Source organism: Podarcis tiliguerta, assembly GCF_965153285.1.
Source record: "Podarcis tiliguerta genome assembly, chromosome: 8".
Taxonomy (NCBI): domain Eukaryota; kingdom Metazoa; phylum Chordata; class Lepidosauria; order Squamata; family Lacertidae; genus Podarcis; species Podarcis tiliguerta.
In genome coordinates this window covers 15,824,940-15,850,540 of record NC_139541.1, presented here as the reverse complement: position 1 = coordinate 15,850,540, position 25,601 = coordinate 15,824,940, and the positions used below count along the sequence as shown (strand labels likewise).

At 47.3% G+C, this 25,601-nt stretch overlaps 1 protein-coding gene across 1 annotated transcript in view; it reads right to left on the bottom strand.

Annotated features, from left to right (window-relative positions):
- LOC310683516 (uncharacterized protein) overlaps positions 1-22,659 on the bottom strand; it is a gene marked incomplete at its 5' end in the record, with an annotated part of 42,831 nt that extends 20,172 nt beyond the window's left edge. Inside the window, 14 exons of the mRNA XM_083453449.1 lie at positions 3,241-3,573; positions 3,718-3,894; positions 5,952-6,079; positions 7,557-7,632; positions 8,700-8,801; positions 9,564-9,674; positions 11,060-11,247; positions 12,471-12,596; positions 14,901-15,053; positions 15,552-15,676; positions 16,811-16,974; positions 17,956-18,054; positions 20,715-20,801; positions 22,570-22,659. Of these exons, the coding sequence (XP_083309575.1) occupies positions 3,241-3,573; positions 3,718-3,894; positions 5,952-6,079; positions 7,557-7,632; positions 8,700-8,801; positions 9,564-9,674; positions 11,060-11,247; positions 12,471-12,596; positions 14,901-15,053; positions 15,552-15,676; positions 16,811-16,974; positions 17,956-18,054; positions 20,715-20,801; positions 22,570-22,659 (1,959 nt within the window). The remainder of the gene's footprint in view (positions 1-3,240; positions 3,574-3,717; positions 3,895-5,951; positions 6,080-7,556; positions 7,633-8,699; positions 8,802-9,563; positions 9,675-11,059; positions 11,248-12,470; positions 12,597-14,900; positions 15,054-15,551; positions 15,677-16,810; positions 16,975-17,955; positions 18,055-20,714; positions 20,802-22,569) is intronic.
- Positions 22,660-25,601: the final 2,942 nt, after the last annotated feature.

The window sequence follows — 25,601 nt, the reverse complement described above, 5'->3', positions numbered from 1 at the left end:
GCCTGACTTTGGACCAGCCTAACCTACCTCACAGGGTTGTTGTGGGGATTAAACCGGTTTCTGATTTTTAAAGATTCATCAGGGCTTTGGGGCAAATTTCCCCCGACAGACACGTTTTTTGTAGGCAGTCACAGGAAATCTCAAAACACTGCAAACAAGAAGCTAAGAGCCCCTAATACAGGACTGCTCAGTAGTGTGCTGATTGGGGCAAAATAATGATGATGCATGGCCCAATTCTGGAAAAACTAAAATCTTCCAGCTACAGTAGATTGGGTGGGTGGGAAGTGGGAAATTACGTAAATGACAAAGCTTACTGTTGTGTGCCCCTCAGTCCTGTAAGGATTTGATAAGGCCGGCGCAACCATGAGGCAAGTTGAGGCAACCACCTTAGGAGGCAGGATTCATAGGGACAGCAGATTCGGCCTCCAATGAATGCATTGGCTGCTGCCACTGCCATGGTGAGAGCAACAGCCCCAGCATGCTCCTTGGAAGCCAGCAGCCCCCCAATGCCACCTCTATTTATGGGACCACCTCTCCTGGTATGCCCCACAGAGGACCTAAGGTCCATGAATAACCATAGTTTAGAGGTCCCGGGCCCTAAGGAAGTCAGACTATCCTCTACCAGGGCCAGGGCCTTTTCAGTGATGGCTCCGACCTGGTGGAATGCTCTGTTCCATGAGACTAGGGCCCTTCAGGATTTAACTCCTTCCATTGGACCTGTAAGACAGAGCTATTCCGCCTGGCCTTTAATTTGAATTCAGCCTGATATTTTATTTCCCTTCTCTTCCCTCACCTCCTCTTTTATAAAGATTACCCGCTCTGAGACCCCACAGCTAATTCTCCCCTGGCCTCCTTGCTGGCCCAAGTAGGACCAATTCAGCCAGCTAGCCCTGGGGATTATCTAATGCTTATTTCCCCTAAATTGATTTCTGAATTTTGAATTTTATTGTTATTCATGCTTTTATGCTGTAATTTAAGCTGCTTTTACAATTGTTTTAAATTTGTTGTTAGCCGCCCTGAGCCCCGTTTTTGAACCGGGAAGGGCAGGGCATAAATAATAATAATAATAATAATAATAATTATTATTATTATTACAGAGGCATCTTGGCAAATAGGAGGCACTGCTCATCTCTTCCCACCCTTGCTTTTGATACAGATCGTTATTTTTTCCTTGTTCCTGATATTAGATCTTCCCTCACCCCTTTTGCCCTTTAGGAGGTGCCCCCCACCATTTTGTGGTTTGCCTCAGGTGTCAAAATATCCTTGGCAGGCCCTGGAATCTGGCCTGGTTTGGCAGCCCAAGATGGGAGGAAGAAGGAGGAGCAGGTGGCGGTGGGCTGTAAGACTGGTACCTAGGGATGGCAGAGGAAGGTCCCTGTGTCAGGTACAAGGCGGGGGGGGGGGGCAGAACTGCTGGCTCTCTCCCTTGCCCCTCTTGACCAGCAAGGGGAAGGGGCTGAACAGGTAGGGGTAGAGGCAGAGTTGGAGACTGATGACCAGAGAGCCATGGTGGTGTAACGGTTAGAGTGCTGGACTAGAACTTGGCAGACGTGGGTTCAAACCCGCAACTGACCACGAAGCTAATTAGGTGACATTGGGTCAGTCACCATCTCTCAGCCTGACCTACCTCATGGGGTTGTTGTGAAGAGAGGTAGAATTGTGTACACCACCTTGGGCTCATTGGAGGAAAGGTGGGCTATAAAGGTAATAATAGGTAAAGGGTAAAGGGACCCCTGACCATTAGGTCCAGTCGCAGACGACTCTGGGGTTGCAGCGCTCATTTCGCTTTATTGGCCGAGGGAGCCGGCGTACAGCTTCCGGGTCATGTGGCCAGCATGACTAAGCCACTTCTGGCGAACCAGAGCAGCACACAGAAACGCCGTTTACCTTCCTGCTGGAGCGGTACCTATTTATCTACTTGCACTTTAACGTGCTTTTGAACTGCTAGGTTGGCAGGAGCAGGGACTGAGCAATGGGAGCTCACCCCGTCGCGGGGATTCGAACCGCCGACCTTCTGATCAGCAAGTCCTAGGCTCTGTGGTTTAACCCACAGCGCCACCCACGTCCCAAAGGTAATAATAATGACTGTCTAATCTTCAAGAGCCTGGGGACAGCTTTGTAGGTGGGATCAGACTCACCCACCCAGAGCATTGGGCAAGAGAGTCTTGTGCATGAGCCTTGTCTTTAAGAGCTTGGCGGGAAGAGCACATCAACTGTAGGGACATCTTTGTAGTGTCTGTGCTGTTATGAACCTCTTGCCATGCCCACTCACCTTGGGATCTTGACTACCTCAGAATCCTGACTTCCAGACCCAGTGCTTGGCTGCTGAGTCAATACTGCTGTTATCCTATATAAAGACCTCCCCTTTACTCTCAAGTAAAAGACGTCGTGTTTTGGGATGGGAACCTGACACTGACTTAGAACAAAAAGGCAATGAGTAATACTTGGCGTGTGAGAATATACCTCCTTATAATTGTTCTTTAATACCTTTTAATCCTTGAGTGAGATAGAACAATAGAACTGTAGGAGAAGTGGATATGGGAAAGAGTAACTGCTCATTTTGCATGTGAATTCAATCCTGGGAGGCTGAAATTGCACAAGTCAAGTCCCAAGCAGGGTGAAGAGTTTAAAAGCTCTGTTTGTGCCAGGTCGGTTCGGGGCTACCTGGTGTGAAAAGTGCTTTTAAGCTTGCTGGTCAAGACCCACTGGGCACACCAACTCTGGAAAGCTCTGGGATGTTTTCACGAGATCTTGAGGAGCAATGTGAGTTCCCCGCATGGTCTCATGCGAGCATTCGTAGCTTCCAGAGCCAGCGTACTGAGAGGGCCTTACCCCGCAAGGAAGTCAAAGAGCTTAAAAGCTCTTTTTGTGCCAGGTAACCCTGAGAGGACCTGGTACAAAATGACCTTTTAAGCTCTCTGCCTTGCTGGAGGAGTGGAGCAGCTCCAAGGATTTGCTTTGATTTTCATGTGAACATGAAACCCTTGGAACCGAACTCCTGAGTAAAGTGAGGGACTGCTGCATAAAGTATTGCACTGTGGTGTTTGCGAATGATTGTCCTTTCTTTGTTGCCTGTTTCTAATGTGATCTTATATATAGATATATAATTGACTCTACAATTAGGTGTGTATTTGGTAATAATATTAATAGAAGTAATTCATGGTAGGAGAGTAGAAAAGTCTGAACAGAAAAAGAGTAGGCTTTGGATAGGAAGAGAAGCAACCGGCATTCGTAGCATTAAGTAACGACGGACGGTCTTTGTTTTTTTTTGAGGCTTTCTTTGCGTTTCATGCTATCCCGTTTGGCGCCGCTATCCCGTTTGGGGCCGCTATCCCGTTTGGCGTAGCTATCCCGTTTGGGGCCGCTATCCCGTTTGGCGTAGCTATCCCGTTTGGCACTGCTATCCCGTTTGCCGCCGCTATCCCGTCTGCCGCCGCTTTCCCGTCTGCCGCTATCCCGTCTGCCGCTATCGGGTCTGATGCTATCCTGTCTGCCGCTATCGGGTCTGATGCTATCCTGTCTGACGCTGTCGCTTCTGACGCTGTGGCGTGTTGACCGCCTTCTGTCCTTGTCCTGTAGTAATAATAATAATAATAATAATAATAATAATGATAATAATGATAATAACAATAATAATAATTTATTATTTATACCTCATCCATCTGGCTGGGTTTCCTCAACCACTCTGAGCGGCTTCCAACAAAAGATTAAAAATACCTGTGACGGCCGCCGGAACTGGACCTCGACCTTCACCTTCTTGGCCATTGACGACATGTACTTCTTGTTTTCCAGAAAGGTCTTGCCGTTGGTTTCTGGGATAACCTTGAAGATGTAAACGAAGCTGAACACGCAGAGAGGCCAGAAGAGGAGGAAGGTGTAGGAACCAATCCGTGTCTAGAAAGGAACATTGAAATAAGAAAATGAGAGGGGTGGGAAGGGAGATGGGCATAACTGCAATATATAACAGGCATCTGGTTGGCCACTGTGAGATGAGGATGCTAGACTAGATGGGCCATTGGCCTGATCCAACAGAGGTCTTCTTATAATCTTATGTTTACGTGATGATGATGATTATGATGATGATAATCAGGGGAACCCATTTGGGCTCCTGATTATGGGTGCCCAGCATGCATGAAGTCATGATGTCAGGTCGTAACGTGACGTCATGACGTCATGCAGCCTCGCTGCCCGCCCTCGGAAACTGATTTGCGGTGGTAATCGGGTTCCAAGACCTTGGAAAGCCCCCTGAGTCCAACTTCCGGTGAGGAGCGGATAGGACTCGCCAACCTGGGAAGGCAACCCATCTAGGAGAAGGGAAACTGTTATCCTAAACCAGGGGTAGGCAACCTAAGGCCCGGGGGCCAGATCCAGCCCAATTGCCTTCTCAATCTGGCCCATGGACGAACCAGGAATCAGCACGTTTTTACATGAGTAGAATGTGTCCTTTTATTTAAAGTGCATCTCTGGTTTATTTGTGGGGCCCGCCTGGTGTTTTTACATGAGTAGAATGTGTGCTTTTATTTAAAATGCATCTCTGGGTTATTTGTGGGGCATAGGAATTCGTTCATTCCCCCCCCCCCAAAAAAAATATAGTCCTGCTCCTCACAAGGTCTGAGGGATGGTGGACCAACCCACGGCTGAAAAAGGTTGCTGGCCCCTGTCCTAAACCTCTTGTGGGATATCTTCAGGAGAAGTGGAGTCCCTAAGACGGTTGGATGGTGCCTTGTATGCCTTCTTCTGGCAACTCCTGCAGCCAAGCTGGTGCCCGGCGTATTACTTTGCTTTCCTTTGGACTATCATCGAGGCTGATGATGTCAAGTGTCTTGACTTCTTGGCAGCTCAGGAGCTCCATACACTCTACCCAGGCTTACACCCCAGAGAGGTCACTTTGGTGCTACTAATGCAGCGGTTTGACTTCACCCCCCACTCCATTGTCTCTCGAGATGCCAGCAACAACACATAAACAGATAGTCCTACTCGAAGTAGACCCATTGAGGTGAATGGACATGGCTAACTACTAAAGTCCATTAATTTCAGCAGCTCTCCCTGGAGTAGGACTTATTTCATCAACATCTTGCAGGCCAGTATTCCCCACCTCTAGTACACAGCCAGTGAGGTGGAGTGATTATAGTGTCGAACCGGGAGCTGGGAGAGACCAGGGTTCAAATCTCCACTGCTCCATGGGGCTCACTGGGCGACTTTAGGCCAGTCATGAACCCTCAGCCTAAGTACCTTGCAGGGTTTTTGTGAGGATGAAATGGAAAGGGGTGGGGGAGACCCAGGCAAGCCGCCTGGAGCTTCTGGTAGGATAAAGGTAAAGGTAAAGGCACCCCTGCTCATACGGGCCAGTCTTGACAGACTCTAGGGTTGTGCGCCCATCTCACTTAAGAGGCCAGGGGCCAGCGCTGTCTGGAGACACTTCCGGGTCACGTGGCCAGCGTGACATCACTGCTCTGGCGAGCCAGAGCCGCACACGGAAACGCCATTTACCTTCCCGCTAGTAAGCGGTCCCTATTTATCTACTTGCACCCGGGAGTGCTTTCAAACTGCTAGGTTGGCAGGCGCTGGGACCGAGCAATGGGAGCGCACCCCGCCACGGGGATTCGAACCGCCAACCTTTCGATCGGCAAGCCCTAGGCGCTGAGGCTTTTACCCACAGCGCCACCCGCTGGTAGGATAGGTGGGATATAAATGCAACATATTGGTAAGAAATATTATGCCCACCTCCAGGTAGTTTCATTAAAAAAAATCTACACCATTTGTAGTTTCTGGAAGATGTGCAGACTCTGGTTTGACGAGGCTACAAGGGAAGACCTTCAGCAACACCTGGGAGGCCAAAAGCTCCTCACCTGGGTGAGTTAGATGGACCAATGGTCTGACTCAGTGGAAGGCGTCTTCCTGTGCTCCCGAACCAGTTCAGACCACCCCCTCTTCTCACCCAAACAACTCACCTCTATCTGAATGAATATCATCCCCATAATGAAGTGCAGGAACCAGTGCACAAAGCCCCCGAGCATGAAGGCTACGGAGCGGGATGGCTGGAGGAACAGCTCCAGTATGATCACGTTGGGTAAGGGACCTGGACGGGGAAGAAAGGATTCGAGGCTGTTTTTCATGGACTTGCTCATTCATCCATAGCGATTCGAAAGGAACTGGTGCAGTTATGAGCTCTCACGTGCCTAGTTCAAACCTTGGCTGGATCTACACTGACGTTTTAAACACTATTAGAACGATACATAGTTCTAAAACGTCACAGGGGATACCGGTAAATTAAAAACGTCGTTTCCTTTTAACAATGCAGTGTTCCTATTGCCGGATCCTGGTTGCTCTGCAGTGTCCTCAGGTATCACATTTTAATAACACATTATTCACGTTACAAGGAAAACATAAGTGTCCATTACGTTATGAAAATCGTTCCTTAACCCTTCCTTAAGGTTATAAACCATGAGTGTAGATCACTGGGTGGGAAATAGTAGCAAAGTTCCCTGGAAAACTCCCACCATAGTTTGCTAAGTATGGTAGCTCACTGAGGGCGCAGTTCCCAGGATCCTTTTTGCAGGGGAGCCATTGCCATTATTATTATTATTATTATTATTATTATTATTATTATTATTATTATTATTTCTGATTGGGTTGTCCCAGCCACTCAGGGCAGCTCTCAACAAAATATTAAAAACAGAACAAAACATCAACCATTAAAAACTTCCCTAAACAGGGCTGCCTTCAGATGTCTTCTAAAAATCAAATACCGTATATACTTGAGTATAAGCCGACCCAAATATAAGCCAAGGCACCTAATTTTAGCACAAAAAACTGGGGAAACTTATTGACTCGAGTATAAGCCGGTTCACCACACCACAAACCTGGTGGTGGCGGCAGCTCCTGCAGCCAATCAGAAGCCGTGGAAGTCCCGTTGGACATTAGGCTTCCAAAAGAATGTTCGAAAACCGGAACACTCACGGTTTTCGATTGTCGGGAGCCAAAACGTACGAGTTCTGGGGGGTTCAAGAACCAAGGTACAACTCTACTGTACAGTGGTATCTCTGGGTATGAACTTAATTCGTTCCGGAGGTCTGTTCTTAACCTGAAACGGTTCTTAACCTGAGGTACCACTTTAGCTAATGGGGCCTCCTGCTGCCGCTGCACCGCCACCATGCGATTTATGTTCTCATCCTGAGGTAAAGTTCTTAACCTGAGGTACCACTTCCAGGTTAGCAGAGTCTGTAACCCAAAGTGTTTGTAACCCGAGGTGTTTGTAACCCGAGGTACCACTGTATTAGGTTATGATCTGGTTAACTACAATAACAATTTTCTTTATCTTTTTCTCTTCTGTAATATATAGAATTATTATTGTTGTTATTGTTGTTGTTGTTTTCTACATGGGTACCATTTTTTCTTCTTTTTATGTCTAATCTTACTCTGTGCACTTGTAATTATGTACTCTTTGTTTTTCAAAAAATATATTTTTTTTAAAAAAAAACTTAACCAGAAATAAAACAAGCGGCCCACCCTGTTTGCCCCTTTGAAGGAACTCTCTAGGTCACCTGAGTCCTTACCTGGCCCAAGGATGTGCCCAAAGAGCAAGATGAGGAAAAAGACTGAAGTGACGTATGTCATCCACGGCATGGTTTCCTGTGGGAGAAAGTTGAGCGTTCTTCAGACATGTATGAATGAGAGTGTCTGGCACACCTTAAATTAAAGCAGGAGGGAGGAGCACTTCTCAGATTGAGGGCCTTCCGAACCACAAATCAGTGGCGGGTGGGACAGAGGCAAAAGTGGGTGGACAAGGGGTTATAGAGTTGGACAGGTCCTCCCCAGGTCATCTAGTCCAACCCCTTGCAATGCAGGAATCACAGCTAAAGAAGCCTTGACTGGTGGCCATCCAACATTAAAAAGCCTCCTGGGAAGGAGAGCCCATTGGAATCTCCCTTCCCAGTAGGCTGGTTTCACTCACATTCACACATGTCTCCATCAAGACAAGCGAGAGGCGTGATCAGGGTTCAAGGACATGTTCTGGACAGGCAAAAAACCCTCCTGATTAAAGCACAGCCAGAGAGCGGTGTGGCCTGGTGAGAGGGGGTGTGGCCTAGCGAACGTTCTGAGGGCCAGGCAAAGAGAGCCAGAGGGCCACATTTGCGCCCCTTCCCCAGCCTGAGGGACCCCACCCTGGATTAAGATACAGGCAACTCGGCATTTATATGGGGGTTACGTTCCAACGCACTTACAGCAGACCATCAAGGGCTGGGAATGCATTGGGAATGCAAGAGCCAGATACATTTTTGCAGGAAAGACCCGCCAACAACATTCCTTCCAGCTCTTCCACCTGACACCAAATCTGAGTGGATTTTCAGCTGCCTTATCCTGAAGGAGACCAATGCTCCATTTGGCTCAGTTTGGTCCACACCAGGCTTTTGCCAAACTTGGGTCTCCAGCTCTTTTTGGACTACAACTCCCATCATCCCTAGCTAGCAGGACCAGTGGTCAGGGGATGATGGGAACTGTAGTCCAAAAACAGCTGGAGATCCAAGCTGGGGAAACCCTGGTCTACACTGACCAGCAGTGGTTCTTCAGGGTTTCAGATGCTGCAGTGGACTGAACCTGGGACCTTCTGCATGCCAAGCAGCTGCTCTGTGATGGAGCTACAGCCCTTCCCTTGCTGGTGACACTGGCTAAATCACACCAGGTTTTGATCAGCAAACCTGAAGTTCGAGGGTCATGGTTAACAGAATGCAGAGGATGCTGCATATCGCAAATCCAGTGAGGAGGAGGATCCTTCGCCCCACTAAATCCACTGTATAAACCTAGAGGGTATAAGAACAGAGAAGAAAGAGAGTTTGCGTACAGAAATGAGAAACAGAATAAAACGAGGCCACCAGGAATCAACAGAGGTAACTTCCATATACAGGGCTGCCTTCGTATGGCTCAGGGGTCCCATAACTCCATATACCCTCCAACGTGGTTGGCGCTGTGGTCTAAACCACTGAGCCTCTTGGGCTTGTTGATCAGAAGGTTGGCGGTTCGAATCTGTGCGACGGGGTGAGCTCCTGTTGCTCTGTCCCAGCTCCTGCCAACCTAGCAATTTGAAAGCACTCCAGGTCAAGTAGATAAATAGGTAGTGCTGCGACGGGAAGGTAAAGGGCGTTTCCGTGCGCTCTGGTTTGCGTCACGGTGTCCCGTTGCACCAGAAGCGGTTTAGTCATGCTGGCCACATGACCCGGAAAGCTGTCTGGGGACAAACGCCGGCTCCCTGGGCCTGAAAAGCGAGATGAGCTCCACACCCCATAGTCACCTTTGATGGGGCTTAACTGTCCAGGGGTCCTTTACCTTTACTTTAGCCTCCAATATTTCTCTGATGAAAATAGGGACATCCTAGGGAAAACCAGGACAGCTTCTGTGAATCCAGGACTGTCCCTGGAAAATAGGGACACTTGGAGCATCTCCACATGCCCTATAAGGGTTCCCCCAGGGATACTTTGAAGTGACAACAGCGCAATTTTAACACCATTTGAAACAGAACTTTTGATTTTAGGAAGAGAGAGAGAGAAAGAGAGAGAGAGGCTTACCACGATCATCAGCGAGATTGCGATGAAAATACTTGCCAACACAGTGATATACCGGGCTTCCTGCTTCTTGACCCTCAAAGTTGCATAGATTCTCTCTGAGTAATAGAACACCTGGAAGCAAACCACAACTATGGAATGCCCTCCAACCAGAGGAAGGGATGGCAGAAGATTGGACAAAATCATGGCTTTCAATGGCTGCTTGCCATGATGGCTACCAGGTGCTGCGGACCACAAGAAAAGAGAGGGCTCTTGGGCATGGGACCTGCTTGCGGGTTTCCCAGAGGGATCTGGTTGGCCGCTGTGAGAACAGGATGCTAGACTGGGTGGGCCATTGGCCTGATCCAGTAGGCTCTTCTCATGTTCTGATGCTCTTAACTCCCAGACTGCCAGCATTTTGTGGGAGCGAATGAAATGCATCCTGGGATATATATACAGCGTTTGTATTCTGCAACATATCATTAACCCATGTGTCTGCAAACCCCAGAGCAGTTGTGGAACCTGTGGCCCTCCAGATGTTGCTAGACTACAGCTCCCATCAGCCCCAGCCAGCATGGCCCAAGAATCAGGGAGGATTGTGGGAGCTGTAGTCAAAATCCCACCAGCACTTGTGGTTAGGGATGGCTGAATCTGTCCATTTTGGTTTCTCCCGGTTTCTCATTTTTCCAAGTTGGAGTTCCAGTTCTACACATGTATTCTTCACCAGCATGCTTTCTTTCTTTCTTTTTGCTAAGTCCTCCTAAAAATTAATCAGCATTTTAGTGCATTTTTCTCCCAATTAAACATATTTTTGGATAGTTTCCCCTAATATGCACATACCTGCAAGGCAATTTAATATAATACATATTTTTGTGTTATTTTCACCAATAGATGCACCTTAATGCACACTTTAATCCTACTGCATGCACTTTTGGATATGTTAGTTAGTAAGACAGAGAACTGCATTGCAAAATTCAAAGGAGTGCAGATTTTGATGGAGGGCTGTCTTTTGGTTCTGATATTGCTTTGGAAAGTATGAATCAGGCAAGTCTGCAATGAAATGAAGGCCAAATCAAATTTATCCTCCATCTGTAGCTGAGAGGTGGACAAAAACTTCTCTCTACTTTTTGCACACCTTGCATAATTTTATCAACTCTGTTGAGCCACCTATCCCTCGCCTTTTCTCCGAGCCAAAGCAGACACTCATACAGTGACACAGCAGGGAACCTCTTTTTTCCTGGGTGATGTTCTCAGCTTCCAGGGGAACCCTCAGGATGTTGCTCAGCTGTAGCTCCCATCAGCCCCTGCAATCCTGGCCAATAGCTAGAGATTATGGGAGCTGTAGCTCAGCAACCACTGGGAGTCCACAAGTGCCTTAGACCTGGAGTAGAGTCTTCTGGGAGCTGGGATCACCACGCAGAGAAGGAGGTTCCCTGCTGCATCTCTGCATGAGTGGTCATTCGGATGAATATTAACACTCGCTCAGCCTTCTAGCCCAACTGTGAAGCTGCCTCTCTTACCGCATTGACACCTGTGAGCTGCTGGCCACTCATGAGGATGACCACGGAGATGATTTGCCAACGCATGGCTTGGTTGCACAGCAGCTTCATCGTATTCATCTCCTTCTCCACCCTTACCGAGACGTTCTCCTGTTGGAGCTCCTCGAGCTCACTCTCCACATCATCATGGCATCTCAGCCTCTGCAAGACTGGAAGGGAGCAGGGAATGGAGCCACCAGGGCAGGAAGAAATGAAGAAACAACAATGTGGAAGAATAGTGGTAGAGCTTTGTATGTCCCAGGTTCAGTCTCTGGCATCTCCAGGTAAGGATTGGCCGGGGGGGGGGCGACCCCTGCCTTACACCTTGGAGAGCTGCTGCCAGTCAGTGTGGACAATGCCTCCTCTTACTGAGCCAGATGGGCCAATGGTCAGACTCAGTATAAGGCAGCTTCCTATGTTCCTATGTGTTGCCACCCTGCCCTGCTACTGCCGCTGCCCCCACTTGCTCTGCCAACTCCATGTACCCTGCCACCTCTGCCACCGGCAGAGAACCACCAGCACCAGCGCTGATTTCAAGGAAGATTGCAATGATTGGGGGGGGGGGGAGCTTTCACTCCAAATCGTGTGAGATCTTTCCTGAAATCAGTGCCAATGGCAGAGACGGCCGGGCAGGCAGGGTGCCCATAGGGGTGCTACCTGGTAGGGCTTCTGTTTTTTTCTTCTTCTTCTTTTTTTAAAAAGATATTTATTAGAAGTTTAGAAATTACAGAAAAAAGAAAAAAGAAGAAGAAAAAACAATGAAAAGTTTAACAAAACATACATTACAATTACAATAAAAAGGCAATACAACAATCCAGAAAAAAAGAAGAAAAACAACACACTAAACACACACACCCAATACTCCATATCTTTACCTTTCATTAGCTTGTTTCATCGACCTCCTCACACCTCCCTTTTTTGTATTCTATTTCAGTTAACTATTTCAGCAAATTCTTTCCATCTTTCTCAATTTTTGTTCTGTAATTTATCTTAATGGTCTAACCTTAAATTTTTCATTTTGTCCCGTTATCAATCCGCTTTTACTTAATTCTTTATTACATTTCTGCTAAGACCATATGACTTCATTCCAGCATCCTTCTAACATTCATTAATTGCTACCTGGTAGGGCTTCTGTTCCCTGAGGCAATGGCCTCACCCTGCCCAATGGCTGGGCCAGCTCTGGCCACAGTTTCAGTCCCCAGCATCTCTTGGTGGGACTGGGAGAAGCTTCCCATCTTCCTCGCCCCCCTTGTGTCTCCTGGGTAGGTCTGAGGATGCTCCCAGTGCTGTATATGGGAGAGCGGGAGCTGCCAGCCTTTGCCCAGAGACTCCCACAGGCCTCTATGTAGGGTCCCCATGCCGTAATGTTCCTGTGCACTCAAGGCGATTGTACCTTGCCTGGCTTTCACCTCATCATTCCTCTGAATCAGGAGAAACCTTGGGCTTTCGGGGAAGCTGGGCAAGACGATGACTTGAAACACCGCCAGGATTCCAGTGAAGCACAGCAATAGCGGCCAACCTGTACAAGAAGATGCAGTTACGACTGGGGGTGAGAGAAGGCTTTCCTTTCCGCCCTCTTTCCAACTCAAGCTGCACTGAATCATAGAATCATAGAGTTGGAAGAGACCACAAGGGCCATCGAGTCCAACCCCCTGCCAAGCAGGAAACACCATCAGAGCACTCCTGACATATGGTTGTCAAGCCTCTGCTTAAAGACCTCCAAAGAAGGAGACTCCACCACACTCCTTGGCAGCAAATTCCACTGTCGAACAGCTCTTACTGTCAGGAAGTTCTTCCTAATGTTTAGGTGGAATCTTCTTTCTTGTAGTTTGGATCCATTGCTCCGTGTCCGCTTCTCTGAAGCAGCAGAAAACAACCTTTCTCCCTCCTCTATGTGACATCCTTTTATATATTTGAACATGGCTATCATATCACCCCTTAACCTCCTCTTCTCCAGGCTAAACATGCCCAGCTCCCTTAGCCGTTCCTCATAAGGCATCGTTTCCAGGCCTTTGACCATTTTGGTTGCCCTCCTCTGGACACGTTCCAGTTTGTCAGTGTCCTTCTTGAACTGTGGTGCCCAGAACTGGACACAGTACTCCAGGTGGGGTCTGACCAGAGCAGAATACAGTGGCACTATAACTTCCCTTGATCTAGATGCTATACTCCTATTGATGCAGCCCAGAATTGCATTGGCTTTTTTAGCTGCCGCGTCACACTGTTGGCTCATGTCAAGTTTCTGGTCAACCAAGACTCCTAGATCCTTTTCACATGTACTGCTCTCAAGCCAGGTGTCACCCATCTTGTATTTGTGCCTCTCTTTTTTTTTGCCCTTTTTTTTGTTTGTTTGTTTCCTTTCCTCTGCGGTTTGCCTTCTGCCAAAAACAGCATTTTCCCTCTCACTGTCCACTGTGTGGGAATTATGTAACCCACGGCATTTGTGCAATTAACGACGGAAATTATGTTGCCAGTACGCTGCTACATTTTGTTCGTAGTAGCGTAACTCGATGCAAATTGCGGAATGGACTGGGCAGAGAAGGAATGGTGGTGACCGCCTCCCCAGCCTGACCCTTCCAGAGAAGAGGAAGAGAGTTTAGATTTACAGCAGGGGTTTGAGGCAGATGAAGGGGGAAGTTGGGAAATAATGGGAGCGAAGGAGGATGAGGAGGAAGCAGCAGCAGATGGGGCAACAGCTGACAGACACAGAGACCTACCCTCTCCCAGAACCCGGCGAGCCTTGAAAGTAGGAGAGCAAAGAGCTCAAAGACAGAGGGCACATAGCAGCACCCGCAGAAGTGACGAATGAGGAAGTGAGAGAGACAGGTGGTGGAGATTCACTCGGGACAACGCCATTATCCAAGAGGCTGGGTTCTATAGCCTATCTCTGTAAATACTGAATAAAAATAGGACTGTAAAAAACATTCCCTTGTCTTTGTACATTCCTGGACAACCAGCTGCTTGACATGGATGGACCATAATCCATGATGTATCATTTGCAAATAGAAAGCCACGGCAACAATGATTAAGTTTGCCAGATTGATTGATTTCCATTCCAGTCATGGGATGGATAAGCAAACATCATTGATGTTTTAGTGTGCTTAAATACTTTGTTGGGAGCCGCCCAGAGTGGCTGGGGCAACCCAGTCAGATGGGTGGCATATAAATAATAAAATTATCACCATCAGGGGTGCCAAATATGGGGAGCTCTGGATGCCTGAGCACCCACACCACAGGGCCTCCCCCCACAACTTCTGAGGTCTTGCAAGGCCTCAGACAGCATCTCCAAGGCCTCGGAGATGCTTTCTGAGAACTTCTGAGACCTTGGAACCCAACTTCCAGTGGCAACAGAAATTGGGGCGCTTTCTGAGGTGTTGCGAGGTCCTGGAACCTGACTTCTGGTACCACCACAAATCATGTTCTGAGGCCAGGGGGCGAGCGTGACATCATGACATCACATTACAACCTGACATCATGACTTCACGCACACTGGGCACCCATAATTGGGGGCCCAATTTGGCTCCCCTGATCCTCCTCCTCCTCATCATCATCACATAAACATAAGATTATAAGAAGACCTCTGCTGGATCAGGCCAATGGCTCATTTAGTCTAGCATCCTCATCTCACAGTGGCCAGCCAGATTCCTGTGGGAAACCCACAAGCAGGATTTGACCCTTCTCCCCTCCAGTGGCTTACAGCAACAGGTATTTGGAACTGTGGAGGCCGAGCATCGCCATCCTGACCAGCAGCACCCGCAAGTCCTGCTTCCTTTTCCATTTCTGCTGAAACTCTCCAACATCCCTTGTGATGATCTGCCAAGGTTACCTTTCTCAGTCCCGAGAAGCTCTTGAAGACTAAGGATCTGTGAGACGATGACGCCAATGGTGACAAAGATCATAGGGACCGTCATAATGGACCCCCTCATGTTTCTAGGGGATATCTCTCCAAGGTATAGTGGGACGATGCAGGAGAACATGCCTGGTTAGATGGTAGACAAAGGGACGGTTAACAGCATGGATGGGACACGGCAACATTTTCAAGGAACATGGGAGGTTCTTCCGCTGGGTGGAGGTGGCCAATTGATCTTCGCCCCAGCTTTGGGTGGCATTCTTCAGAGTGGCATTCTGTGCCCCTGCATGTTGGGTAGTGGAGATTGGTTCATGGGGTAACAGGCATTTAAATTGCTACTTTGGGGGGGGGAGGAAATAGACATTGCAATAATCAATAAATACGGTATTTGATGGCAGGGGCAAGGAATCTTTGGGCTGGGGACCAAATGCAGCACCCCAAGCCTCTCTATCTGGCCTTCAGGACTCTCCCCAAGATGCACACCTCTCCCCAGGGCACACCCTTCACCATCCCAGCTTTAAACCCTCCTCCAGTGCTTCCTGCCTGGCTGGACTTGCACCCTGATAATGCCCCTTGCATTATTTAAGTGGCTTTGCTAAAACCACTAAGCCCAGGGCCCTCTCTCACCTGAGCACATTCCAGTGACCAAGCGTGAAAATATGGTGTATTCATAGGCATGTATCACAGCAGAACATCCCATGAAGCCAGCGGAGAATATGGACATAATGTTATTTATTACCAAGGCCCCTTTCCTGAAAAGACAGGGAAAAGGGGTAGGAGAGGTAGAGGGAGCCAATACATGTACAGTAGCGTCAAACAAGCAGGAGAGGAGCTGTTGAATTGCAGTAAGGTCTTTTGGTGGGCAATTTGGTCTATTTTCAATAGTTATGGGAAGGACAAGGAGCTATGCAAGGCAGGAGAGCTCCTGGAAACCCCCAACTACTGTAAACCCCATTCAACCCCCTCCTTTGACGTCTGAGACTTCAGCTGCCAACTTCACATGGACTAGCAACTTGCTTTTTCATCCCCCCCCCTAATTTTTTTTATTGATTTTCCAAATTTATGAACAAATAAACAAACATAAATCCTAACTTCAATAATTCCACTTTTGTTAACATTATTAAGTGACTTCCTCGAATCCCCCTGGCTGAGTTTCAATGTGTATCATTGTAACGGTTTACCAAAACTAATTCCTCATAAAATTTACTTAGTCAAGTAACATCTTTCTTTCTTTTCATATTAACTTTAAACATATTATTCTATAACATCACATATTTAAATCCTAAGCCAATCTGATACTTGCAAGTATTTCTATTTAAGTTGCTTTTGCATCTTGGCTAGAGATGGGCAAATCTGTTTATTTCCATTTCTTATTTTTTCAGCTCTCCACATTTTCACATCTGTTTGCATTCCCCCCCACCATGTCCCCTAATAAACACCTCCTACCCCACTACACAGGGGCGGGGAATCTCCAGCCCACAAGCCAGAGTTGGCCTATGAGACTGTTTCCATCAAACCACACCCACTTGTCCTTGCTTGACCTCATATGTAACATCAGGTGTGGGGCAAATAGAGGCATAGCTGCCAACGCACGGGGAGGCGCCTTAAAGTGGCATTGGCAAGGGAAATCAGACATAGGTTCTACCACCTGTCAGCTTGGTTAAAACGGAAGCCTTGGGCACTTCAGAGCACCACCATGGGCTCCTGTGTGATGCTTTGAAGTCCTGACATTGGGACTTCAAAGCACCCAATCACCTAATGCCATTGTGACATTTGGCGACCTACAGGCAAGCAGCTCCAAGGCTAGAACCAGAGAAGCATCTTGCCTGCAAACCTAAAAGGACCCACCCCCGTGCCATAGCCCCATAAACATATTCCCTCTTTACCTGCCGTATTTGTCCACCATGAAGCTGACCAGAAGGGACCCAATCAGGCCTCCAAGGGAATAGATTGCAATGGTGAAAGTGTAGAGGAAATCAATAAAGTCTTCTTCATCTACGGTAGCCTGCTTCCTCTGTTGATACGTGCCATTGTAAAAGTTTGCTATGAGCTAGGAAAGGGAGGAATAAATAAGAATGGTTGCACTGGGGAAGCAGAGCCCTTTAATGGACTTGATTTGCCCACAAATAAAGTTCTGGTATGCACTCAACTCCTTCGTGCAATAGTGTCAGGGACCCTGCTGAGGAGGAATGGTGGGAGACTCCCCCTGCTCCTGCTCCTGCTCCAGATCCTGAAACTTCAAAACAGGAGGACAGTATAGATTTGGAACAGGTCGTGCAGCTTCCCGAACCTCCTCCCCTGCTTCCTCCTGCTGTGAAGCATAATCTCATGGGACATGGGACACATGGTGTGGGCATTTTGGGTGCTGCCCATTCGACTGGAGGATTTTCGTTGTCTGGGTTTTAAATTTGAGGGCAAATTGGCACTGTAGCGGAAATGCGGAAGATAGAATTTCTACTGACGAGGTGTAGGTGGCCTTGCACAATTGACCCTTCATATCACCCTAAGCAGCGGCGTTTCTGATGCTGACTCCTGCTGACTTGATTGCGGAGAGAAGTCTGGAATCAGAGGCAGAAGCTGAAATCAGTAAGTGGGGGGGGGGGGAGGCCGAGAGCCAGGTTGGTGAAGAATCGTGTGTGTCTCTCCCTCCTGCTACGACAAGCTCCCCTCCCTGCTTGTCTCCCAGAACCAGAAGAGGGCTGAAACGGGTGGAGCAGTGGCAGGTTGCGTGCAGGAGTAGTCTCTGATTGCTTAGGGAAAGCCCTGGAGAGGATGGTACTTGGAGAGGCAGGGATTTGATGGGATAAGGCCTAACAGAGATGAGCTGCTGTGCTCACTAGGCCTGACACTCAGCCAATACTGTGCAAATTGTGTTTTTGCTAATAAAGAGTTTGCTGCTGGTTCGTTCTTTGACAGGTGGCTAAAAAGCTCCTGTTTCATGCTATTTCAGATGACATGGGGTCCCTGCTGCAGAAATAGTAACAGATCTTTGACCCTCTGCAATCCCAGACCATTACATGTCTGATCTTACCGTAGATGGATGGCTGGCCACCCAGAGGTTGTAACCATATTGTAGAGATGAGCCAGAGGAAGTCAGCAATGTAACTAGCAGAAGCTGCCTTGTCAGCGCCTATGGGAAGGAGCAGAAGCAGATACTGAGGCCTTTGAGTGTAGAGGGCGAAGCATCCTTTTAAATTGATGGTTTATTCAATACATCTAGAACTTCAGAAAAAGAAACTTAAACACATAGTAAAAGAGAGGTCTGATGCTGTCCTGGTTTGGTCTAGCAGAGAAATCCAAAAAGCAAGGATCTGGGCCAGACATTTCAGCAGCACAAACATCTCTAAGTGGCAAAGGCCAGACTTTTAGAAGACATCTGAAGGCAGCCCTGTTTAGGGAAGCTTTTAATGTTTGATGTATTACAGTATTTTAATATTTTTTTGGAAGCCGCCCAGAGTGGCTGGGGAGGCCCAGCCAGATGGGCGGGGTGTAAAAAATAAATTTATTATTATTATTATTATTATTATTATTATTATGGTTCTTCCTGCAAGGAAACATTCCCATAAACTAAGGAATTCACATACAAATGAAGGAATGAAAAGTCGACATCATTGTTTCCCTTGCTTCCCAACTGCTAGTACCCCAACAGAAATTTAAGGACAAAGAATATATGTCAACATAAAAATACTTTCACAACATCCACACCTTGGGATAAACAGGAAGCATCATACAATCATGGGTGTCTTCATTTGTAAATAAAATAAAGGCGTGCTATATTGCAAAAACACTGGTTTCTTGCAATATGTTTTCCTGTTCTTTTCTTTTGTTTGCATGCAAATTCCCCCCCCCCTTCTTGTTCTTATTTACAGACATTAATAAGTACTTTAAAAAGGGAGGAAAAAGCAAACTAATAATTAGAATCAATTAAGAATATGGGACTAGATGTGTCATTGGCTTGATTCAGGAGGCTCTTATGTTCTTACATTTTTACCATTAATTTCTGGTGTTTCTGGTGGATTAGAGGATCCATGGGCAGTTTGTACCCAGTAGTACCTTCAAATCTTTAAATCACCAATTACCAGTGCTTTCCCCCTAGAAAAATAGGTGCCGGTACTTGCCATGAAGTTGTTAAAAAGTGTGGCACTTACTGTAACAACAACAACAAAAAGAGGTGCCTTGAGTATCCCGTGAAAAAAGGCACTGCCTATTATAATATTGCAGAAAGCATTAAGTGCTAACATTGCAAGCTTTTATGAACACTCTGCTTGAAGGTTGTAAGAGGACTGCTTACAAATAAATGTTACCAGGTTCCAACACGGGTGCCCTATGATATTTACACGTGGTGTAGAGAAAGTGTGCAGGGAAAAGAATACAGGGGGGCTCCTCACTTGTGCAGCTCTGGGAAATAATTAAGTAATTTAATTCATACCAGGAAATGGAGTGTGAGAGCTGGAGAGTCACAAGGAGACCCTCCCCAGAGCCTGAGGGGGACTTCAGTGAGGGTGGAGAAGAGACTGGAGATGTAGCAGGGCTCTGTTTAGACTGCTCAGCCTCCCCGCCCAACAGCTGATGCATGTGGTGGCCCAGCAGCAGCTGCTTCTCCACACATCCTCCAGCATCAATAGCTGTCAACTTACAGATTTGAAAATAAGGGACCAGCAGCTTCGAAAATAAGGGATCAGCAGCCCAAATAAGGGATTTTCCAAGTACAGGTATGTTCAACTTCTGAGCCCCTCCAAGCCAAAGGCAGAAAGCCCAGCCAGCAGCCAAACGAAGCCTCAAGCGGTGGTTCCCACAGCACAGCAACCCGGCAAAGGGGATGCAGCAAGGAAAACCACTGTCACCTCTCCGCTAAGAAGCGCTGAGCAAAGGCGAGTCCCCAAATAAGGGACAATTGACAGCTATGCCCACAGCTCCAATTCCAGTTGTGGATATATTGTGGTACAGTATTTTTTAAAAAATTGGATTGGATAGAGAGTGTCCTAGAGGGCATTTAAAGGGTGTTTGGAGGGTGCTCCCCACTTATGCGATTTTCAGTTATGTGCATGGGGCACCGCAATGCAACTGCTGCAAAAGTGGGGAGTCGCTTACATATGCATCTGATCTGAGATGCATGTACAGTCACACCTCGGAAGTCGAACAGAATCCGTTCCGGAAGTCCGTCCGACTTCCAAAATGTTCAGAAACCAAAGTGCGGCTTCTGATTAGCTGCACGAAGCTCCTGTAGCCAATCAGAAGCCACGGAAGCCCCATCGGACATTCAGCTTCCAAAAGAATGTTCGAAAACTGGAACACTCACTTCCAAGTTTTCGATCATTCTGGAGCCAGAACATTCAACTCCCAAGGCGTTCAGGAGCCGAGGTACGACTGTATTTGAAAAATGTCCTGCTGGTCTCAGTGAAAGAAACCCAGAAGCATTTTGTCCTCTTACACCCTGCTCTGCTACTTTATTTCCTCAATTATTCTCCTTTGTTTCTAAGAAGTTTTAGCAATAATATTGTATGAGGCAAGCACCCTCGCTATATCATTTTAGACAGCAGCCTGACCCAGACAAAAGGATTTATGCATATTTGGTTTGAAACATTTTGCTCATTTTAACTGCATTTTACTATGTAACCCATTTAGCCTTAAAAGAGTTTCCGCATTAACACATTCCCGCCCCGCCCCCCCAATAAATAAAATAAATACATTTGATGGGATTTCCTGCCAGACCTGCTTGCATTCTGGAAACAAACAGACATCAGTTTGTTTAACAAAACCTCACTGGGTGAACAAACCCTCTGAACTTACCCATTTGCGGGATCCTACGGACTTTATTCTCCTTGTTGAAATGCTTGCCGTGGATTTTCGATGCTGAGTATCAGATGACTGGCTTACCTGGGGAAAAGGAAAAAGTTATCGACTGCTGCAAATTACTTTAGAACATAGCATTAGCCTTCTGTTGCCTTCTTGGTAGTTGTGCCTGACCTGTGGAATGACCTCCTGTCAGATGTCAAGGAAATAAACAACTACCAAACTTTTAGAAGACATCTGAAGGCAGCCCTGTTCAGGGAAGTTTTTAATGTATGATGTCATATTGTGTTTTAAGTTGTTGGAAGCCACCCAGAGTGGTGGTTGGGTAGCATATAAACAAACAAACAAACAAACAAACAAATGTTGTTGTTGCCATTATTTAATATATCATAAGGTAAAATATTATAAGGTATAAATATATTATATCCTGCCTTTCTCCCAAGTAGGGATTCAAAGCAGCTTACAACATTTTAAAAGTTCAGTTATAAGGTACAGAGTTAAGAAATACACACTGGTTAAAATAAATTAAAGGGTGCCACAACACAATTAAAACCAGCAATTAAAATACCTGTCAGGCTTCAGGGAATCCGATCCCTCCCCCGATGGCAGCCAAAAAGCAGATAAACAAGAAGAGTTCTTACCACGTCATTTATTCAGTATTCACAGAGAGAGAGAGATGAAGGAATGCAGTCTCTATTAAATAATGGCATCTCTCCGAGTAAAGTCCAACCCCCTCCGTCATCCCTGCGATGGCTGAACTGAGCTTTCTGCCTCTGAGTTTTCTGTTCTACTACTCTCAATGCCCGCCTAGTCCTGGAAGAGGGGGGCTCAGGAAGGCTTTCCAAAGACACTGAGTCTGTCAGCTGTTTCTCCCCCAGCGCTTCTTCTTCCTGCTGTTCTTCTCCCAATTTCCCTTCTGCAGCCTCTGAATTATGGCCTTCTGCAAACCACTGTTCTAAATCTATACTGTCCTCCTGTTCTTGGGAAGGTTCAGGAGAAGGGAGGTCGGCCCTTCAGTTCCTCCTCAGTCCAGTCCCTGACAATACCTGGACACCATCAAGGCCAAAAAACCACTGATAGCCTTAAGTAAAGGTAAAGGGACCTCTGACCACTAGGTCCAGTCGTGGCCGACTCTGGGGTTGCGGCGCTCATCTCGCTTTATTGGCTGAGGGAGCCGACGTGCAGCTTCTGGGTCATGTGGCCAGCATGCCTAAGCCGCTTCTGACGAACCAGAGCAGCACACGAAAACGCCGTTTACCTTCCCGCCGGAGCGGTACCTATTTATCTACTTGCACTTTGACGTGCTTTCGAACTGCTAGGTTGGCAGGAGCAGGGACCAAGCAACGGGAGCTCACCCCGTCGCAGGGATTCGACCCGCCGACCTTCTGATCGGCAAGTCCTAAGCTCTGTGGTTTAACCCACAGCGCCACCCACGTCCCACGACTGATAGCCTTATCCCCCATCAATTTGCCATTGGAGTGTAAAGCATCCAAGTTGGTGACCATTGTACAGCTTGTGACAGTGAATTCCGGAGTTTAACAATGGCTACTAACCACAATGGCTATGTTCTATCTCCTCTGTTGGAGGCAGTATGCCTGGGAGTGCCTGGGAACCACAAGTAGGGTGAGTTGCTGCTGCACTCAGGTCCTGCTTATGGGCTTCCCATTGGGGCAACTGGTTGGCTATGGCGAGAACAGGATGCTGGACTAGATGGTCCTTTGACCCGATCCAGCGGACTCTTCTTATGGGATGTCACTTACAGTACATCCTTCCCTGTCCTTCCTGTTGAGTTTGTATGCAGAGATAACCTTGTCCCGCTGAATATCTCATTGGCGTACATCTCCCATCATACCTTATCCTCTGTCAGGCTGGCAGTCGAGGGTTCGAGTCCAGCATTTGGAGCGTCCAACTGGTTCTCCAGTTCTAGGTTGTTGGCAGTCATCCTTCCTTCTTAGGCTGGGTAGGGGACGGAGAGGCAAAGGACACGCAGACTAGCCCAAGCTTTCGGAACTGGGGAATGGCGGAACAGGCAGCCAGGCTCTATTTCCCATTGAAACAAGTCATTCGGAAGGTTCACAGCGTTGCAAGAGCCAATCAGAGGATGGTGGCTGGAACATTCCAGGGGAAGCTGTTGACAGTTGGAAGGCCCAATAAAGGACGCCCATGTCGGAGCGCATCAGATCTGAATGATTTGCAACCTGAGTAATACAGCTGGTGTAGGGGACGCGGGTGGCGCTGTGGGTTAAAGCCTCAGTGCCTAGGGCTTGCCGATCGAAAGGTCGGCGGTTCGAATCCCTGCGGTGGGGTGCGCTCCCGCTGTTCGGTCCCAGCGCCTGCCAACCTAGCAGTTCGAAAGCACCCCTGGGTGCAAGTAGATAAATAGGGACCGCTTACTAGCGGGAAGGTAAACGGCGTTTCCGTGTGCGGCTCTGGCTTGCCAGAGCAGCGATGTCACGCTGGCCACGTGACCCGGAAGTGTCTTCGGACAGCGCTGGCCCTTGGCCTCTTTGAGTGAGATGGGCGCACAACCCTAGAGTCTGTCAAGACTGGCCCGTATGGGCAGGGGTACCTTTACCTTTACCTTTTTAATACAGCTGGTGTAGCATAGCTACTCAGAGGTTGCCTGCAGAGTATTAACAGGATTATGTATCCTCTCTGCAAGAAGCCAGGCTAAGGAACCATCAGCAAATCCTGACTTAAAACCACCTTTAACACAAGCACACGAAATGGCCTTAGGAAAGCCACACACTCTGAGTTTAGCCCTTCCCTCCAAATTGCAAAGCAGGCGCTTGAAATGTTTATATAACAACAACAACAACAACAACATGACCTTCGCCCCACAACAATTAAATACAATATTAAATATATTGATCTACTTTACATGATGGCTGAAGATATAAGAAGTTCATCCTGGCAGGGATGGAACGGCGCTGCTTTCATTGCCTGGAGCTACTCTTCTTTTGCTAGAATTTCCCATTAAATCCCGGAGGATTTTAAAGGGTAATATAATAATTAGTACGGGGCTTTCAAGTGTTCAGCATTCGTGTAGCGCTTATGGGAGGAAACATTACATTTGTGGGTTTGTTACTTTAGAGAATAAAAAAGAGGTTAGAAGAATATTGTTGAATGTTAGAATATTGTTGAATGTTAGAAGAATATTGGAATGAAGTTATATGGTTTTAGCAGAAGTGTTATTAAGAATTATATGAATATTAATTGTTAATGTGTTAAAGTGGAAAATTTAAAGTTAAATTGTGTTAGGATAAATTATAGAACAAAAATTGAAGAAGAGGGAAAGGATTTGTTGAATTAGCAAATTTGAACTAGAGTACAAAAAAGGGAGGTGCGAGGAAGTCGAGGAAATAAGCAAATGAAAGATACAGATATGAAATTTGGATGTGTGTTTAAATGTTTTTGTTTTCTTTATGTCGTATTGTTGTACTGAATTCTTTTTTATTGTTGACGTATTGTTTGTTGAATCTATGTATTGTTTTTCTTTTTTGTCTTTCTTTTCATAACTATAAAATATTTAATAAATATTAATTTTTTAAAAAAAGAGGTGACCCGACAAGAGATGTATAGAATTACGCATTGTGATATGGAGAAAGCATATAGGAAAGGGGTTTTTTCCCCCTCCCCCTCACATAACACTAGAACCCAGGTCCACCCAACGAAGCTGAGTGTTGGAAGATTTGGGACAGAGAAAAGAAAGGACTGCTTCATGCAGTGTGCATTTAACTTGTGGAACTCCCTCCCACTAAAGGCAGTAATGGCCACGAAACTGGATGGCTTTATAAGAGGTCTAGACAAATTCATGGAGGACAAGGCTATCAATGGCTACTAGCCAAGATGGCTGTAGTGTGCTTCCATAGTTGGAGGCTGTGATGCTTCAGAAGTCCAGTTGTTGGGAGCCACAGAAGGGTGCTCTTGCGCTCGGGTCCTACTTGCCAGTTTCTCACAGGAATTTTGGGGAACAGGACGCTGAACTAGGCCTGATCCAGCAGGTTGCTGTTAGCAAGGTAAAAAGGTAAAGGACCCCTGGACAGTTAAGCCCAGCCAAAGGCGACTATGGGATTGCAGCGCTCATCTTGCTCTATAGGCCGAGGGAGCCGGCGTTTGTCCACAAACAGCTTTCCGGGTTATGTGGCCAGCATGACTAAACCGCTTCTGGTGCAACATAACACCGTGACAGAAACCAGAGCGCATGGAAACGCCGTTTACCATCCCACCACAGTGATGCCTATTTATCTACTTGCACTGGCGTGCTTTCAAACTGCTAGGTTGGCAGGAGCTGCGACACTGTTGCGGGGATTCGAACTGCCAACCTTCTCATCGGCAAGCCCACTGACAACCCACCAGAACCTTCCCCAGAATCCGGCTCCTGAGCCTTTTGATCCCTGGTCACTTCTGCAAGCTCCAACATTCCCTGGTGGCCCAATTCCGCCTCCCTCACCTCCCACAGGCCTTCTTCTGGGCCATCTAACTCCACCTCCGTCTTTGCTGGCCCCACCATCTCTTTGGAATCCCCCCGTCGCCTCCATGGCATCTCCTCCACATGCCTCATGACTGAATTTAAGAAACCTTTGGGACACTTTTATCACAGGCCTTCGAGGCAAAGGCGTCAATTGTGGCTTCTCGCAGCAAAGAGTATCTGGGAGCTCATTGGGGTGGCCTTGGGACCATCTCCCAGCCTAACCTATTTCACAGGGTTGTCGTGAGGGCAAAATGGAGGAGAGAACCATGGAAGCTGCCTTCAGCTCCTTGGAGAAACAGGCAGGATTGTAATTTTGTGGTTGTTAGAGCCTGGATAGCTCACTTGGTTAGCATGTGGTGCTGATAACACCAAGGTTGTGAGTTTGATCCCTGTCTGCGACAGCTGCATAT